Genomic DNA, 18,284 nt, shown 5'->3' on the forward strand with positions numbered 1-18,284 from the left:
ACTTCGTTACTAGACTTGTTTCCAATTTCAAGCCGTGCGTAGGACTAGCAGACGCCGGGAGTACTGATACTAAATTCCAGCAGTAAACTGGTTACAATATAATCCCTAAGTAACTAATCTTTAACAGATATAAATAATGGAACCTTATTAAAACTATTAATGTGATGACTTATTTGTTACTCTTATAGAATACTTAAGAGATTTTAGATATATAATGACAACGACAAAAATATTTCCTACTGCGGTCACATGACCTGTAAAATGGCTCTTCACGGAGAAACAACAAAAATGGTTTGGACCGATAGTAAAACTTAAACATTTCCTTACTGAGACACTTTCAGGACTTATAATGGGTTGAAATATAATTTCAGGTATAATAATATTTGTGCCAGACACCTTACAATCTATACAAAATATGTTATACAGTAAAACGAGTTTGGTAAACAAGTGGAAGGGGCACTTGCCAAACAAAATGCATAAAGTTAAAAAGTTGCAAATATAACAGTATGATCAAATAAATGTTCATAAAGTCAATAATATTTCTGTTGCAGGCCATCATCCAATAAAGTTTTCATTCATCTGTAGTTGACTTATTTCTTCTGTTGGCATAGTAAATTCCAGGTTGTAAATAAATATTAAATGTTATATTTGTCCAGTTGTTACAGTATTATAATATAAATGTTAATCAATTTCCTTGAACGAAACCAAAAACGTTATTTCAAAGTTAAAAATTATGAAGAGTTTGGGCTTGGTAATTGGTTATTGAGCTTAAACAGTTTTTTCACCCCTCAAACATAACATTTGCTGCGACTTGTGAAACAGAAGAATTTTCCAATCACATTTTGTACAAAAATCAAGTGCAATGATAAATATAAAAAAAATATGGTTATTTTACCAAAGTTAATTGAGAAAACTACTTTCCTTCTTTTTAAAAAGCATAAATATAAAATAAAAATACTATTGTATTATACAAAATATACTTAAAAACATCTACAAACATAAGAAAAATAACATTTAAAAACAACAAATATATACTGATAATGCAAAACCTATCAATCGGTTACCATTTTCTATGAAGTCAAGAAATCGAAAAAAGAAATTCAAGAAATGCAAAGGATCTAATAGGTTCAAATTTTACCAAACGAATAGGAGCTAACTCTGAAGTTCTACCTAGTTTATCTAGACGACATCAGTGTTTTTGTAACTCTTTAGAAGACTTGTATTTCAAAGAATTAAAGTACTAGTACTTTGTCCTAAATAATGTCATTTTTTCTCAAAAGAAAGTCAACTTTTATGCCACTAAGTAAATAACGAAGATATTGGGACTGAACAGTACAAAATTTAAGCCATATCCTGTTGCCCAACTCTTCAAACGCTAAAACAGGTAATCAAATGCCTGGAATTAAGTTCTTATTGCAGAATATCTATATATGGGAGTTCGGTGATATTGCAATACTTTTACACTAATTTACTAAAACAATCCAGATAATTTGAATGGACCAAAGCATGCGGAAATGCTTTTAGTACTCAAAAACAGATTAAATCAGCCCATTTATAAAACTATCATAAAGGGAGGGCACATCCATACTTAGTGCAGATGCTAGCATTGTGTTAACAGTACTTTCACAGATCGAGGGAGATGCGTTTAAGTAATACATACTCTAAGAAAATTGCGTAAGATATAAGATCCATTTCACAAAATCCATCCAAAAGCGTTACATGCACAGCAAAATGCACCTTAAATCAAGGCATCTCAAAATTAAAGTGGTGCCTTAAACACGGAGTAAACAAACTCTCATCTCACTGCAAGTAAAATACATCACTAGCACCGGGTTGAGTGTAAGTTTTGTAAGGTGATTTGAATAGTCTTTGAAAGATGTAACACAGCCAAATAGGACACGGTAAAAAAGACCATACTGGAAAGTAGTACATAGTTAAAACATTAAAAATCTACTATCGACAACATAGAAATTCTTATCATATAATATGGTAGAAATTTTAAATACTTTCAAAATTAGATTTAAAGTCAACGATGTGCAGCAACGTTTATGTTTTTTGGAACTCATTCTGGTTTACTATGTATCCAGCTTTTGTCTTCAATGCTTTAAAGACAAAAACAAAAATTATATCAGACATAGACATGTGTCTAATAGAAATAATAAAAAACATACATATACTTGTAGTAAGAATATGAATTTCGAAGAAAGAAATTCTGCAGTAGACAATTTATATATTGAAAATACTTGCAAAATGTTTTTGCCCTATATATGAAATTAGAAACAAATGTACAAATAAGCAAACATAAATGAAAAAAATAATTGTGAAATTTTGATCACTCACATGTTGCCGAGTATCCAAGCTCTAACAAATGTTAAACATCAGATTCATGTTTCAGTTTACAGTACTGGGCCCGTATTCATAGTTAAGACTTGTTCCGAACGGAAGGATTTTTCTAATTATCCTTCGATGAACTAGTATTACGATTTAAAACTTACTTGGTTTTATGCATATTCACCCTGCTTCCTAGTTTTATTTGCCCACGGCTTAATATTAGTTTGTATAGCCTTTCTTGCTAGAATTAGTAATTCAAGGTATCTAATAAACTGTTTTATGGTTAACAATTATATGGTATAAATGTTTCATTTCAAACATAAAAGAACTAACTGAACAGAATAAAAAAAAACCAGCTCTCAAAATGATGTATAAAATAATTATGAGATACTTGAGAAGTGTTCCAATCTTTGTCTTATACAAGAACCCTTAGCAGTTGTAAAGTGACGAGTACTAGTTAATGTAGTGACTGTCACATTTTTTTCAAAAAATCCCAACATTTTTTCATATAATGGTATATCAAAATTTCAAAATGTTGGCATGGTTTGAATATACCCATGCGATGTAACAAAACTGTAACGTGGTCCTAAAAATAAAAATAAAAATAATTGGTCAAGTCATCGTTCATTCAAGATATGTTGTAAATATTATCATAATCATAATTTCAAATGTATGTTGTCTTTTTTTTCTATCATATTTTATTTTGCAAGTTCGGTAATGCGTTCAACATTGTTTCACAAAACTATGAATGGGATGAATGTTCTTTGGCCAACATAACATTTTAAGAACAACTTCTTGGGTGCTATATATATGGCACAATTATTTGTGTATATTTTACAAGATAGTCCTGGTTATAGAATCAAATAGACTTCTGATTCGGTATTAATACAGGATTAGATTTTTAATTGAAAGTTAATCTATATAGAAATCCGGAAAATCAAATCAATATTTTACAAAGTATAGAAAATATGTAGGATTTTTATACGTAGAAGCCATTAAAACAATTGTTTTTTTTATATTAAGCGAAACTTTCACAGCATTCGGAGTTTATCGCATGAACGTATATATTATTTTGGCTGTTATACAACGCTAACCTTTTTAGATACAGGAATTGCTGATCATTTTCATCTAGTTTGTGTATATTTAAGAAATAAAATATGGAATACAACTGGTACATTGCAAAAATGTTTTACGAATATTTTCGTTTTTTAACACTATACTACCCCTATTTTCTTTCTTCTTGGCGAAATGTTTTTTTGTGCTATGATTTTATCATAGAATAATAAATTTTCCTTACAAGTGCCTGTTAATCATATCAATTTTTTTTATATTTCAATCTTTTCAGAAGTGTGTTATTGCAAATGTCATGAAACATACTATTTTATCACCAGATCATTCAAAATATTCAGAAGGAGGAATTCTGACAGAGAATATAAATAATAACAAGTTTGACAATCGAAATAATAAGGTAATAGTTTTATTGAAAATAAAAAAAATGATATTTCATTAGTATAAAATCCAAAAATCGCTTTGCTATTAAATACCAACTCAAATGAATAAAATAAAACAATATAACAAGAACAAATACAAATATTTTTAACATTTGCAAAACATATTGATTATTAGACGACATGCTCCCTCCCGTAAATTAGCTTTGAATTATTGGATAAAGTCGATAACCGATGAGATAATTCATTAAAGATACCAAACATTAGACTCGCATTTCTTCTATATACAAGAATAATACAAGATTCCCCAATTGCACTCTTAATCAAAACAGTAGCAAAGCAGTAATCAAGCCGTTGATTTCAAATGTTTCATCATATATAACTTTATTGTAATGATTTTATTGAATAAAAATACCACTTATCCCCGAAAAAAGTTCGGTTCTCGATGTCAAACAAATGCACAAATAATCATTCGAATACGACCAAGCAGATAAAAAGTATGGTAATGTTTCGGGAAACTCTGATAAAAAACATTTGAAGTAGAAATCTATCATTTTTTAATACATCGTTTTGTCAAATGCTTTTAGTAAAACGAATATCAAACGTCTTTTGTATGGAATCGTATATATATGAGGATGTGAATGGGTTTTCACAGAATAAGGAATAATGGACAAAAATATATAGAATAAAGTATAACGAGCTTTTAAAATATAAAGAATTGAGAAAAATGGTAAAAAAGTATAACAACTATATAAAAATTATTGTGCAAAAACATAGAATACAAAAAAAAAAAGACCCTCCATCCAGACCCTCTTATGTGAGTCTTTGTTTACTCATTGGTTTTGTTTGTTATTGTGTTATATCTGTATACATAATTAATTATCTAAGATGTGGCAAATGCCAATAACTTATTACAGTTCCTGGCCAAGTTATGGCACATAGAGAAAAGTTGCTTCCCTTTCCTAGGACAGCCGCGAATTGTATTTACATAAGCAAAAACAGAAAAAAGTGAGTTTAAATGGGCTTGGCTCATCATATCGATCTACACTTAGCACTTAAAGATATTTGAGCACGTTAGATGGCTCAGAACACATGACGCAAATGAGCATGCATACTTGAAATATATATTGTGTGCGTCCATTTTGCATTTTTTGGATACACAATACAGTGACATATAAACAATAACCTTTTGTCTATTAGCGGCGACAAATTGACCAAAATATTATTCATTTATGTGAAAACTGATCCTTTTAAGGAATTTGGTTTGAAAATATACATCTATTATTAATAATTCTACTAAAAGCCTGCTTTCCCCGAATTTATCTGACAATATTCGGGTCTTTCTACTTAAAGATTTCAATTTCAAAATGTCATGGGCTGGATATAATTCAAAGAACATTCTTAGTCAAAATCATTAAATTGCATATTTTATATCCAAAACAATAAAGCTTCTTGACAAAGAACAAAACAAACATCAAATTTCAATACTCATATAGGGAAGGGTTACATATCTATGCGAATAACATCGGTATACAATTGTTTTTAAGATCAGTAGTGGCGAGGCGCGATAAGCAATATCTTGAATTTTAAAGATGTTTGACAGCAAACAATTAAATTCCCTACTTGTTTTGAGTTCTTTTTCATTTTGTAGTAATAATAATTGAAGAAGCTTTAAAGCTAAAGGGTTGTCCACATAGCATTTTTTTCTTTTACGTATATGTCTATGTTTTAAAATGAACTGATCCATAACTTCTTAACCAATTCATCTATCTTTGTAAATAAGATATCTTTAATGTCAGTATACCTTATAAAAGCGGCTTCTCAAACCCCATCATATGTTGCAAATTTTATAGTTGGCTCGATAAAACTGATAATTTGGTTAGTCTATGCAACGTTGAAAAAATATGGAAATTCATCGTGAAAAATGATTTACATAAACACTTTCAAAAATTACAATTTCGAAATACATCCCCATTGTTTTCATCCTTATTTTGCAAAAACATGAATATTCAATGCTACTTCCGATTAAAATAGCATTTCACATTTTCTGAGGTTCAAAGCAGTAAAATCTAAACTATAGATGCGGATGGAGATCATGTTCGATGGAGATTTCCTTTTGACATGTGGGAACCTTTCAACACTTGTCAACTGTTCTTATATTTTTGTACATTAATACCCATAAGAGATGTTCAATAAATTATACCACGGAGGTATTATGATATAATACTTCAAACCATTACATACTATTGTAGTAATTGTAATCAATTTAAATATGCATTTAACGTGCCACTTGACGTTAAAAAGTCATCTATCGTGCATCCTATTGTTTTACAATATTATATGTCTTTGGTTTTACACCTAAAAAGTAATATTATGTGATTTGTTCAAATCTGAACAAAAGAAAATGAATGTATGATTTCTGCAAGATGTAAGACGTATAGATTCTTTATCTCTTTTTAGATATTTTAAATAACATTAAGAAATAAAGTTGTATTATGCAAGCACACAGATTATAAATTATTATTTTACAGGTAGCAAAGCACAGCGCATGCTTAGACATGAGAGGATGGATGACTTTGTCACCTTTTCATTTGTTTTGATTTACGTCAAGATAAGAGGATAACGTCAAAATTGACTTTTAATTGTAAAGCTAGATAATGAGAGCCCACTAATGGCTCATTGATTAACAAAATGTCATGGGCTGGTCTTTCTGTATATTATATTAGTATAACCACCGTTATAACTGTGATATTTATGCATTCCGTCCACTTTAAATATAGTAGACATACATGTACTTGAATGTTTTTTTACATGTAATAACACATTTATGATACTTGTAAATTTCAATAGTTGTGATTTTGATAAGCAAAAAGAAAACTGTTAATGTTTACTGCATTTTTTGCATGTACATATATAGCAATACAGGTGCTAGTGCTACGATTTTGTTATAGATAAAAATGTTAAGGACATTATTGATATTTATAAATCTTAACTTACCTACCGGTTATGAAATACTATGTATCTCATTATACCAGAAGTAGAAATGAGTTTTTATTTTTCATGGGGAAATACTTTTTTTTAAAGAATCAATAACAATGCAAAATAAATAAATTACAGAGTAGCAATATAAATAAAGAGCTTCTGCACCAATGCCTCCTACTAATTGTGCTGGTAGGGTTCCCTTAAGTGTATACCAGATGGTATGCAGGGTTGTCAGATAAACAAATTAAATACCGCTACATTGATAACAACAAAGGAGCAATATATTATATTTTTCATGACACATTTATGAATCTGAAAATGTATATAAACCAAAGGAACAGCTCTTTTATTAATGATCATTGATTTGTTAGTGGATATATTTTTTAAACTACTATTTTTGGAGGGAGTATGTTAGATGCCTGCTCATGGACTCTATATAACAGTAACACTTAATGGAAAGATTTGACTAACTTTCTTTTACAATAGAAATTAAGTATGCAAAAGGATTAGATATACTTACAGGACTTTATGTGTACAAATTATAGATCATACTATTAGTATTAGTACTGTACTAATGAGTGATGCAGTTTAAGTAGGACCTATATATTTTGAGGTATTTGTAAATATTTTTATCATTTATTTATGTAATAAAAGAGAAAATGCATTAATAAGAAGTTGTATTTTATTTTTGTGTTTTATGATATAATACTGCTATAACCTAATTATATTATACATCCACTCTAAAAGTTTGGGTTATATTGCAATCAACTTGTATGTCAGTTCGACCCAAAAAAAAATTTGTCACACTTTTCTCAGGATCCTTTAAAAAGACTGACTTCTGATATGGTCATGAGTTTTTCTGTTTGCAGATATTTCAAATATTTCAACATGTCGATAAGATTTAAAAAAAATCATCACACATTTCTCCAGTTCTTTATGAGGAGAATAACTCTTTATTAGGTCATCAGAATGCCGAGTTTTGCTGATACTTTGATTTTTTCAACAAAAAGTTATAATAAATGGTTCTTATATTAGTTAATAGCAGGATATGATGCCAAAACCTCACAGTTATACTGAACAAATTTGAATATAAAGATTGATTTGTTCTGCAGACCTAAGGTTCAATTTGAACCTAAATTGGTAGTTTGGAAATTAAAAATCGAGAAATATTGGAATTGGAAGGGTTCAGAAGCCCCTCGCTATCTAGAATACACTGTAAAGAGGTTTGAAACATCTACAGAAATATAACTTTTTAAGTTTATAATTATAAAAGTCCTCTTGAACAGCCAGTTCCTGTCAAAGTAATGAGGAAATCAAAAAACTCAGAACACTGAAAAAAAAATAAGAAAGCTGTGATCAATTGTTATAAATTGTATATACAATATGATAGATTATTTATTAAAGTAAACCAGTCCAAAGTTTCATTTTACTGCAAGAATGCACAGTGCAAAGTTGTGAAAAAACATATGGATATCAAATGCATGATTCAACTTTCCAAGTAAGTGATACAGAAGCATCATAAAACTGCAAAATTAATAAACTAAACTTTTGGTCCGTTGACTTCAAAACTTCTGTGTGGTTTGCATGTGAAAGTTTGTGATTGGTCAGTTTTAGATGCACTACTATTAGTTGATCAATAGTACTTTGTATGCAGTTGACTTAGCATTTGCAAATCTTAGTTTTATGAAAAATATATAGCCCTGACTCTGGTTTTGTTGACTATTAAACTTATGCATTGGCTGCATGTTTAAGTTTGTGTAAACGTCTGATTTATGGGAATCATTTATGGTTAGTCAGAGGTATATATATTATGCAGTTTATAATTATTTGAATATCTTATTTCTACTCTGATTATTGGTTCGTTGACTTCAATAGAAAAACAATGGATAGTTACTGTTTCTTATAGTATCATAACATAACAAACTGCAATTTGAATTCAACATTTGCATTTACTATCAAAATTCCGCAAGGTAAGACATATTTCTGTGGCGACAGTTTATTCCAAAGTTACAGAAGTGCCATATGTGCATACGCAAAGTTGCAATCTCTATGGATTTTGTAGTAGAGACGCAGTTTTTTGTCTGGTAGTTTTCCTGTTTTTTTGTTTGTTTTGGCGATGAAGACTATCCAATCTGCCTACAATACAGTGTACATCTGCTGATATTTATTGGAAACATTTTATCCAAAAAGTCCCCCAAATATTTCAGTTTCTCAGTTACTGCTATGACAAATATCTTCGACCAAGTAACATCAAAATAGAAAAAGGTCGCTTTCATCTGAAGCGCAACATCCATCAGATAGATTAACTTCTAATAAATTGTTCAAAATATATTGTCTGGAAACGAAACTTTTCAGTCTATTATAACCACTGTGACCTTGACAATACTATTGGATAATCAAATCAATAGATGTCTTTTTCTTCCAATGAACGCTTTGATAGGGATGTTGTCCCTTTGACAGTTAAATTCATCATTTCTATTCTTTACTTTATTGTGAACATTGGAATTATGGTTCAAAATATATCCAGAAATCAAAATTTCAGTCATTATGTCAATTTGAGCTTTGACGTTAACCCTTGACAGACATGGACTTAACTGCCTTAAAGTCTATTGCCGGACAGTGCCCTCACATCATTTGGTCTCTTGTTTAGAGTTACCAGATCTTCTAGTTTTTATATATCAAAAGCCCTGACTTTACAAAATGTAAGTTGGACCATTCAAACTAGATAACCAGGACCTGATTTGCGATCAAACAATAGATATAAAACAAGTATGACAGACAGCAACCAAAGAATAAATGTTAACTAAATTACAGGTTTCTGGCCTGGGATAGACTTACGGCAGGTTTCTGACTTGAGTTAGAGTTACGCAGGTTTTCAAGATCTTCTCCCTTCTATTGCCATATGACAAAGAACAAACTGTAAAATTATTTGCGAAGGACTTGGTTGATTTAATCGGCATTAGTCATCAGAAGATGAAAATATACAATTAAAAAAGAAGATCAAATACTCAGTTACTGTAAGCCTGTTTTTAAACTCGCGGCAAAGTATGGTTAATTAATAAATCGTGTTTTTCTGACTTTTTAAAAAGTATCAATCAGCCAAACCAAAGTTTTTTAATGATATTCATTGTAGAAGCACAATTTTTAAATTTCGTTAAATAAAACGGGCAAAATGACACAAAAATCCAAACACAATGGCTTTCATTTACCTCGAATTTCTTCGGGAAATTCGGACAGACTGTCATCAGATGTGTATTTTATTGTCTAAAACTAATGAGTGTTCAAAGTTATAAATATTCTTTATTATTCAATCAAAATTTTCAATATGAAATGAATCATGACTTTAATAATATACAGTCTTAGTAAAAAACGTTATCCCTTGAACCTTATTATAACCATTCCTGTCAGCTTCCCCACATGTATTTATTATCGTTTAGTAAAATGGACAAACGTTTATTAAAAGGATGATAAAATTCTTGCAATAACATTCTAGTTTTTTTCGACATGTCTCCAATCTGCCGGTCTTCTTTACTTCTTGTATTTGATATGCTTCGTTTCCTTTGTTTCTGTTCTTCAGACACTGATAATGGCCCTAAAATTGATGGGGAAATAATAACTTTATTGCAACGAACACCTTGAAACTATTTACATGTTTTTATATACATTCTTTTAAGTCGAAGTTTTAAAAGAAAGTTAATAATAACTGTTTGATTGGTGTTTAACACCTCTTTCACTACTATATTTCGCTGCGGTTAGTTTTTATTTGCGGAGGGAAGCCGGGGAGAACCACTTACCTTCGGCAGGACATCTTGTCAATTTAAATTGGAGTCGAACGCAGTTGCCGAAAGTTTTGAATGGTATTTTAAATACATTAATGTATAAAGTTAATAATTTGTCGAAAAACTAAGGATTTTCTTATCCCAGGAATAGATTATAATTATGTTTGTTTTGAATATACATTGAAAGACAATTTCTTCCTATGTGACGTTTACATTTTCCGACGCCAACACACGCGAAACAATGAATGTGTTTTCGAATTTAATAGATGCTTTTTGTGCTTTTTTGCAAATGTTTGTTTGTTTTGAGATTGTAACACAGTGGTAATTGCTGTTACCATAATTTGACCATTTTACCTAATATATCTGTTTGGTTCACGCATCGTTGTAAATATCAGAATTTGATGCGACTGTCATACAAGTGAGAGGTTTGGCCCTATAATACCAGGTTCAATCTACCATTTTCTACATGAGACAATGCCTGTACCAAACAGATATCGTTTCACAGCTCTGATTTAGCATATCCAAGCATCCTTATATACATGTATTGATGATGTCATTGGTTATTACAATGTATAGATATAGATACTTACTTAATTTCAAAAACTTGAACACTTCTTTCAAGTACTCAATACGATTTCGCATATATTCTTCAAATTTAATCACCATCACTTGGTCTTTTGGAAATACCCTATACCAATCTTCTAAAAATACATAGTACATTCCTACCCGCAAACGAGCCTGCAAGATAAAGTTGGCACAAGATAATTGACTGGTAATCTACTATATAGAAAACATGCCTAATATATTTTAAAGGCCAAAATGTATCACATTTTATTATTTTATTGTGAATTTCTTGAATTTTAAATTCAAAAACTATGTGACGTCAATATTAAGAAACTTCATTTTTTTTTATAACAAGTCGGCCGTACGTAGTGCAAGTCAAAGTTCCCCCTGTCCCTATCTAATATTACCTCATTTTCAGGTGGCATTCCAGATTTTCCGCCTTTTAACCTGGTCGACCCCTATTACAAGACCATTAGTAATTTGTTTTTTCCATGAACATGTATGAAATTGTTGACGTGGATCGTAAATTGCAATGAACCAATTAAAGGCCCTTTTAGTACAAGGAAAGATATATAGATAATGTATGTAACATTAAAGTGTGGTACCTTAAATGATTCCAATGAAGAATTGTAAGCACAGCCTCGTTCTGAATAATGTTTTCGGCATACCATGTGTTGAGTGATTGATTCAAGAACTGCAAGATGAAAATCTGCTACGGTTTTATTATATCCGAAAAACTGAGATTCATATAAATAGTCAGAATATACCCTGAAAAAGAATATGGACTTAAGGGGATAATGTTTCTAATCAACATGAGCACAATTTCAAGCAAATATATAGACAATAATAGTGCGTTGACTTGACATATCAACGATATACGATATAAGGATGAGGCTTAGAAACGGGGAAATGCGAGGCTGTGTCGAGCATTTTCCCCGTTTCGGGCCGAATCCTTATATCGTTGATATGTCAAGTCAATGCACTATTATTGTCTTTATACTGCAATCTAAAAAAACATTTTCAATTGTTGTTTAGTGTGTTAATGTTATTTATTTGATTTAAATATTGGGGAAAATTCTCCTTTAAAAAGGCCTCATATCACCATGTGATCACACAGGCGGAGAAATATACACTAAACATCTCTACACTTGCTTTGTAGATCTAAGAAAAGCGTTTGACACAATCAATAGAGATGGGCTTTTTCATAAGTTACTAAAATATAATATAAAAGGGTTTTTTTTCAATATTTTAAAAGATATGTACAAAGATGTATCTTTCTCTGTAAAATTAAAAGAGGGACTAACACAAACGTTTCCCTCATGTGTAGGATTAAAACAGGGTTGTATATTAAGCCCTACATTATTTTCATTGTATGTAAATGAACTGGTTGAAATGTTTGACCACACATGTGATCCGGCATGCCTTGATGATAAACAAGTGTCTTGTCTTCTTTATGCACACAATTTAGTAGTAATATCAGAATCTGCATCTGGCCTACAAAATGCTTTAGATAAATTAAATATATTTTGTGAAAAACGGAATCTATCTGCTAATCTTAATAAAACCAAAATGATAATATTCAATAAAGCAGGGACAATTATTAAAAAGCACAAATTCTATTATAATGGAAAATTACTAGAGCTAACCGATGAATACAAGTACCTAGGTATAATTTTTAAACCATCTGGATCTTTTACCACAGCAATTGATCAGTTATGTAAAAAGGCTAGCAAAGCTATATTTTGTATTAGAAAACTATTATTTTCTGAAAAGATGAATTTATTACCACATTTAAAGCTTTTTGACTCTTGCGTTAAACCTATTCTGTTATATAGCAGTGAAGTTTGGGCTACTATTAGTTTAGTGAAACAAAATACTACCATCGGGTCAAACTATGCAAACTTCAGTCCAAATAAAATTCAAATCAAATTTGCTAAGTTTTTATTAGGTGTAAATAAAGGTGCTGTTAATAATGCTGTACTTTCTGAATTAGGTTTATTCCCGCTTTCATTGTCAGCCCTTAAAAATACAATTAACTTCTGGCTTCATATCATTAATATGGACAATGAGAGTATGGTAAAGAAAGCATACAATGAAAACTTAAACTTTCCTCATGGTTTTTGTAGTAAATTAAAAGTAAACTTGGCTTTCAACATGTCTGGGAAAATCAAAATACTATGTCAAAGAAAAAATTACTTTTTTCATTTCAAAAGAAATTAGAAGAGGAATTCATAAAATACTGGAAACAAGCTCTTTTTTGTGACTCAAATAATGGTAATAGTCATGGTAATAAACTAAGAACATATCGCAAAGTTAAAAATAATTTTGAATTAGAAAAATATCTTCTACTGGACCTTAACAAAAGTGTTATTTCTAAAATGGTAAAAATCAGAATTAGTAATAGTAAATTACCAATAGAAGTTGGTAGATATACTAGAACACCTTTAGAACAGAGAATTTGTCCAATTTGTAAGGATGGAATTGAAGATGAGTCTCATTTCCTCATTCAATGTAAAGCGCTAGAAATTAATAGAAATGTACTCTTTTGTAATTTAAGTGATATAGTTCCATCTTTTGCTAATATGTGTGAACAAGATAAGTTTAGTTTCATTTTGAAAAGTAATGATACAGACATTAGTACTGTAAGTGTAGCTGGAATAAGCGATATGTATGATTTGAACATTCATTTAAAGCAAACATAATGTTATTAAGAACTTTTATAGTATCAAAGCTAATTGTTAATGGCTTGAATTAATAATTTTGTATGAATAACACCTCCACGCAATGTAAATATAAAATATGTATCTCTTATCATAGAGAAAATATGTTTGGTTTGTTTTTATGTTTTTGTCTGTTTGTTTGTTTATTTTTGTATTTACATTACCTGTTGAAAACCACAATCAATGGTGAACGAATTCGTTTGTTTACAGACTTAGATATCAAATATAAACATAGAACCTTATGATTTATAGGTTGCAAACAAAAAATATTAAAAAGTGAAATATGTTTTCCCAAAAATTGTAAAAGAAACAAGTTTGAGTCGTTTAACGCATCGTTGTTTACATTGGAAACAAGAACAGGTTGAAGAGGTCGTATGAATTAAAATATAATTTCGACAATTTCTATTTAAATATTCATGAGGAAAAGTGATATCAGGTCAGTGACTGTATGTGACATAGAAATATACGGTCAACGCATTTTGACTGCTCAAATCGAACGAGTGCAGTATAAAACCATTTATTAGAGACTGATTCGTTAAAATTCACCTTTATTCTCGGTTTGCTTTCAAAACATAACACCATTAAATTGATTTGAACAACAGTATCTATTAAATATATCACTATGTGATGATTTTATTGTGTCCCCCTGCTTAATCGATTTATACCCCTCCCCCTTTTAAAATGGTTGGATCCACCTCTGCTTGTGCAGGTTATAATTGCGTGTTTAAATTTACGAAATGTAGTTTAGAAAGTCAAAAGAAAGTTTGCATGCAAGTGAAACTGGTGTAATCCTAACATGTTTAAACTCCAATACTGAGTCACACTATATCGATAATGTGTCTCTTTGTGGGTGATGTTTGTTGAGTAAAAGTTTTTTCTTATTCTTCAGAAGTGTCAGGTGTTAATGTAAGCGGGAGGTTCAACCCACCATTTTTTCTTTAAATGTCCTGTACCAATTCACGAAGTTGTCATCAAAAGGTCCGTTTCCGTGTATGTTGGTGGGTTTTGTTTTTTGTTTTTTGTTGTTGTTCAGTGTTGCTGTTGTTCCGTTAATTTCCTCTCGATGTGTTTCCCTCGGTTTTAGTTTGTAACGCGGATTTGTTTTCACTTTATCGATCTGTGACTATTCAACAGCGGTATACTTCTGTTGCTTTTATTTAGAGGTCTTTTTTACAGTGCAATATTTTCTTGTTATCCTTTTTGTGTATGCATTTCAAATGCGCTCTATATCTGATTATTTTCTTGTCCTGGCAGTCAAATAAATAAAGGCAACAGTAGTATACCGCTGTTTAAAACTCATAATCCATGGACATAAAATCTCCTTGACCTATAAAGTAGATTTTTGTTTCTAACAATTATATCTTGTTCGTTGAGTCCGCCTATTCAGTCTAGTCATATATACCTATTAATAGGATCCCTCATCATAAATATGAGTCTCATGTTCGGATTCAAATGATAAAGGTAATGAGCATTTAAAATTCGAGGTTCGTTACAATTTTCATTCCCAGGAATTTCCTGCCATCTGTCATTATCATGTGACACGTCAACGGTTCCTTCTCCTGTAATAAGTTTCATCAAAATAATTATAACAAAAATACCAAACACTAAGAAAAAATTCATATTGGCAAAATAAACAGCTCAAACACAACAAACTAATGGAAAACAACTGTCATATTCCTGACTGAGAACAGGCATTTCCTTATGTAGAAAATGCCGGGTGAATAAAATCTGGTTTTATGGTTTCATATAACAAAGACGGATTTCAATTTTCAAGAATCAAAGAATATATAGCACAATATTACGATATTTTAAAGGCAACACGGAGTTGTGCGTGTGCTATCATAAACGGATATAAATAAATAAATAAAATGTGTCTAAACGACAATTGAAATGACATGTTAAAAATAGGATGATGATCATTCCAATCAGACAGGGATGCAAGATGCTTCGGAAGGCAAAGAGACCCTGAAATGTACAATTCACATAAATATGCATTCAATTAGATATGAGTCATATGCAATGGTAGCAAACAATTGCCACACACAATACAACGCGATATCTAGACCTATCAGATAGTCTTCAGGGTAGGATCGAGCCGTTTTTAAAAGGCAACAACCAAGAATTAAATGTATTATTGACATTTTTATTATTTTCAATATAATTGAATTTGATGCGAGTGTCAAACAAGTGAGAGGTTTAGCTAGCTATAAAACGAGGTTCAATCCACCATTTTCTAAGTATGAAAATGTCTGTACCAAGTTAGGAATCTACAGTTGTTATCCGTTAGTTTGATGTGTTTGAGCTTTTGATTTGGCCATGAGATTAGGAACTTTCCGTTGTGAATTTTTCCTCGGAGTTCAGTATTTTTGAGAATTTACTTTTGTTTTCTATAGAAAGCTTCGAATGTCCAAAATGTCATGGATACTAAATATCCTTAATGAAAAAATTCCACAACATTTACAGTTGTCACACTTAAAAATATCCTAATCCTGTGAACGAACCTGTAATCAGAAAGTAATATAAGTCATCATCAGTCCATTTGTCTGGTGATGGTGTTGATTTGATCATATTAGTTGCAGTGTCGAAATGGTCTAAATACTGATCTAGACTCCAATTTTCTGTAACAATAATAAAAATAGAAACAATAATCACCGCAAATACTAATTAATTATTTATTAGAAGAGAAAAGTTGACATCGGAAAATTGAAAACACATATCTTATCTGATTGGCATTATATAAATGTTATTCATTTCATATGGTCATTATGATATACACGTACAACATATGTTCTTATCAACACATAAGCTGAAAGTATAAAATAAGAAATTTTAACACAATTACTTTAACACAAGTTTTTATTTTATTTTATCTTCTCGTTAAAACAAGGCTGTACAGAGCATGATTTTTTTTTAATTATTATTTATTATTTTTAGCTTTGATCCGTTATAACAATTTGTAATGCATTTTTGTTCTTCATTGTTTGCTTTTTTTGTGTTGTATCTCGTCTCACTTTTTTCTTGTATGAGTTGAGTGTTTGACATTATGATGGAATTTCACTTCAGTTGTTCTCCTTTTAACGGACAACTAATTTATTTTCTAACAAATATGGTTGAGGTTAAATTCATCTTTTCCACAATAAAAGAAACAATAAATCTGTCCAAGTAGACCGACTATTCATATTGTGTGGGGGCATGGGTTTGCTCAGCTCACCTCTGAAGAGAATTAAGAAAAAATGTCCAAGTCCACTACCTCTTGGATAACGCCTCCTGGTAAAGTACATAGGTTCTTTTCCATGTCTGATGGCTACTCCTGGGTGTTGCTCTAACCCGTGCCAGACATCTGTAGTACCACTTTTCGGCATACCAACAATAAAGAAGTAAGGGAGACAGCGTATAGCAAGCGTTGGCGTCTTCAATTCTTTACCGCCCAAGTATGTCACATTACGATAAAAACAAGGATTCTTGTAATTCTTAAAAAACCTAAAAGGACCCTGAAAAAAATAAAATAATACTCACTATTCAAACTTTGCACTTTATAATGAGTTTTCAACTTTTTCTGATTCGAGCGTTCATGATGTTTTTTTGGTAGACAAAAAGCAGGTCATGTATTCTAATTTTAATCTCTGTACCAAAAGAGAGTTTATTGAACATGTCCTCTGTTTGACAAATGAAACTATTTGCACATACCGTTTTGATAATTAATACTATTTGTATGTACCAGTTTGAGAAATGATATTTTTTAACGTACAGATTTGAGATATGATACTATTTGTACATACTCTTTTGGAAAACGGTTTTTGTACATACCATATGCGAATTAATACTATTTGTACACGTATATCGTTTTGAGAAATTACACTATTTGTAAACATTATACCGTTTAACGTACCGTTTTGGAAATGAAACTTTATGTACGTACCGTTTTGCGAAAATCCAAAAGTGTATTGATCTTTGTTTGTCCAACTGGTCTAAGACCTATCTCTGAACATATCTGTTTACTGAACAGTGGATTTTGGTTGTACATACGGTTAGTTGTGATACTTATGTTTGATGTTTTAGCACTTTGTAGTAGATGTATTCTTTTAAAAGCACCATTTGTGTGTTTATTGTTGTTCAAGGAATCAATATTAAAGTTCAGAAACATACAAAGGTAAAACATTCCACATAAACAGAAAATTAAAGTCCTCCGTTGTCGTCTTTTCATTCTAATTCCATATCTTTATTGTTATAACAATTGCAGTCACTGTGCTTTCTTGTTCTGAAATGATATCTTTATAATATCAATACATATCAAAAGAACTTACTTTTCGTATATTTTTCAAAATAATCGAATTCATATATTTTATGTCATACACATACATGCACACATTTCAAAATTGACTAAACAAAAAGTTTATCAAACGTGTAACATACCTTGAATTTACATCTTAAAAGACAGAGTTCATCGATAAAAGATGTAT

General features: G+C 30.6%; 1 protein-coding gene across 2 annotated transcripts; it reads right to left on the reverse strand.

The window, feature by feature from the left end:
* Nucleotides 1-10,125: 10,125 nt before the first annotated feature.
* Nucleotides 10,126-18,078, reverse strand: LOC134714117 (carbohydrate sulfotransferase 15-like). Of its 2 annotated transcripts, none has more exons than XM_063575364.1 (7): nt 17,744-18,078; nt 17,075-17,315; nt 16,326-16,442; nt 15,227-15,383; nt 11,710-11,872; nt 11,131-11,278; nt 10,126-10,353 (listed from the first exon to the last, which is right to left on the reverse strand). In XM_063575364.1, exons 1-7 carry the CDS (start codon nt 18,026-18,028, stop codon nt 10,166-10,168), a joined length of 1,299 nt encoding a protein of 432 aa, XP_063431434.1. In that variant the 5' UTR covers nt 18,029-18,078; the 3' UTR covers nt 10,126-10,165. The 2 variants fall into 2 exon arrangements, with proteins under 2 accessions (XP_063431434.1, XP_063431433.1); XM_063575363.1 differs by having other exon boundaries at nt 17,036-17,315.
* Nucleotides 18,079-18,284: the final 206 nt, after the last annotated feature.

The sequence above is a fragment of the Mytilus trossulus genome, chromosome 4 (genome assembly GCF_036588685.1).
Source record: "Mytilus trossulus isolate FHL-02 chromosome 4, PNRI_Mtr1.1.1.hap1, whole genome shotgun sequence".
In the NCBI taxonomy this organism is placed as follows: domain Eukaryota; kingdom Metazoa; phylum Mollusca; class Bivalvia; order Mytilida; family Mytilidae; genus Mytilus; species Mytilus trossulus.

Excerpts from the sequence above, each read along its gene's own strand:
- LOC134714117 (XM_063575363.1), bottom strand. The coding sequence starts at position 18,028 with ATGAAAAGACGACAACGGAGGACTTTAATTTTCTGTTTATGTGGAATG. Across the intron at positions 16,443-17,035 it reads TTTCTTAATTCTCTTCAGAG|AAAATTGGAGTCTAGATCAG; the intron begins GTGAGCTGAGCA and ends TTATTGTTACAG. Across the intron at positions 15,384-16,325 it reads ATATTACTTTCTGATTACAG|GAGAAGGAACCGTTGACGTG; the intron begins GTTCGTTCACAG and ends AACTTATTACAG.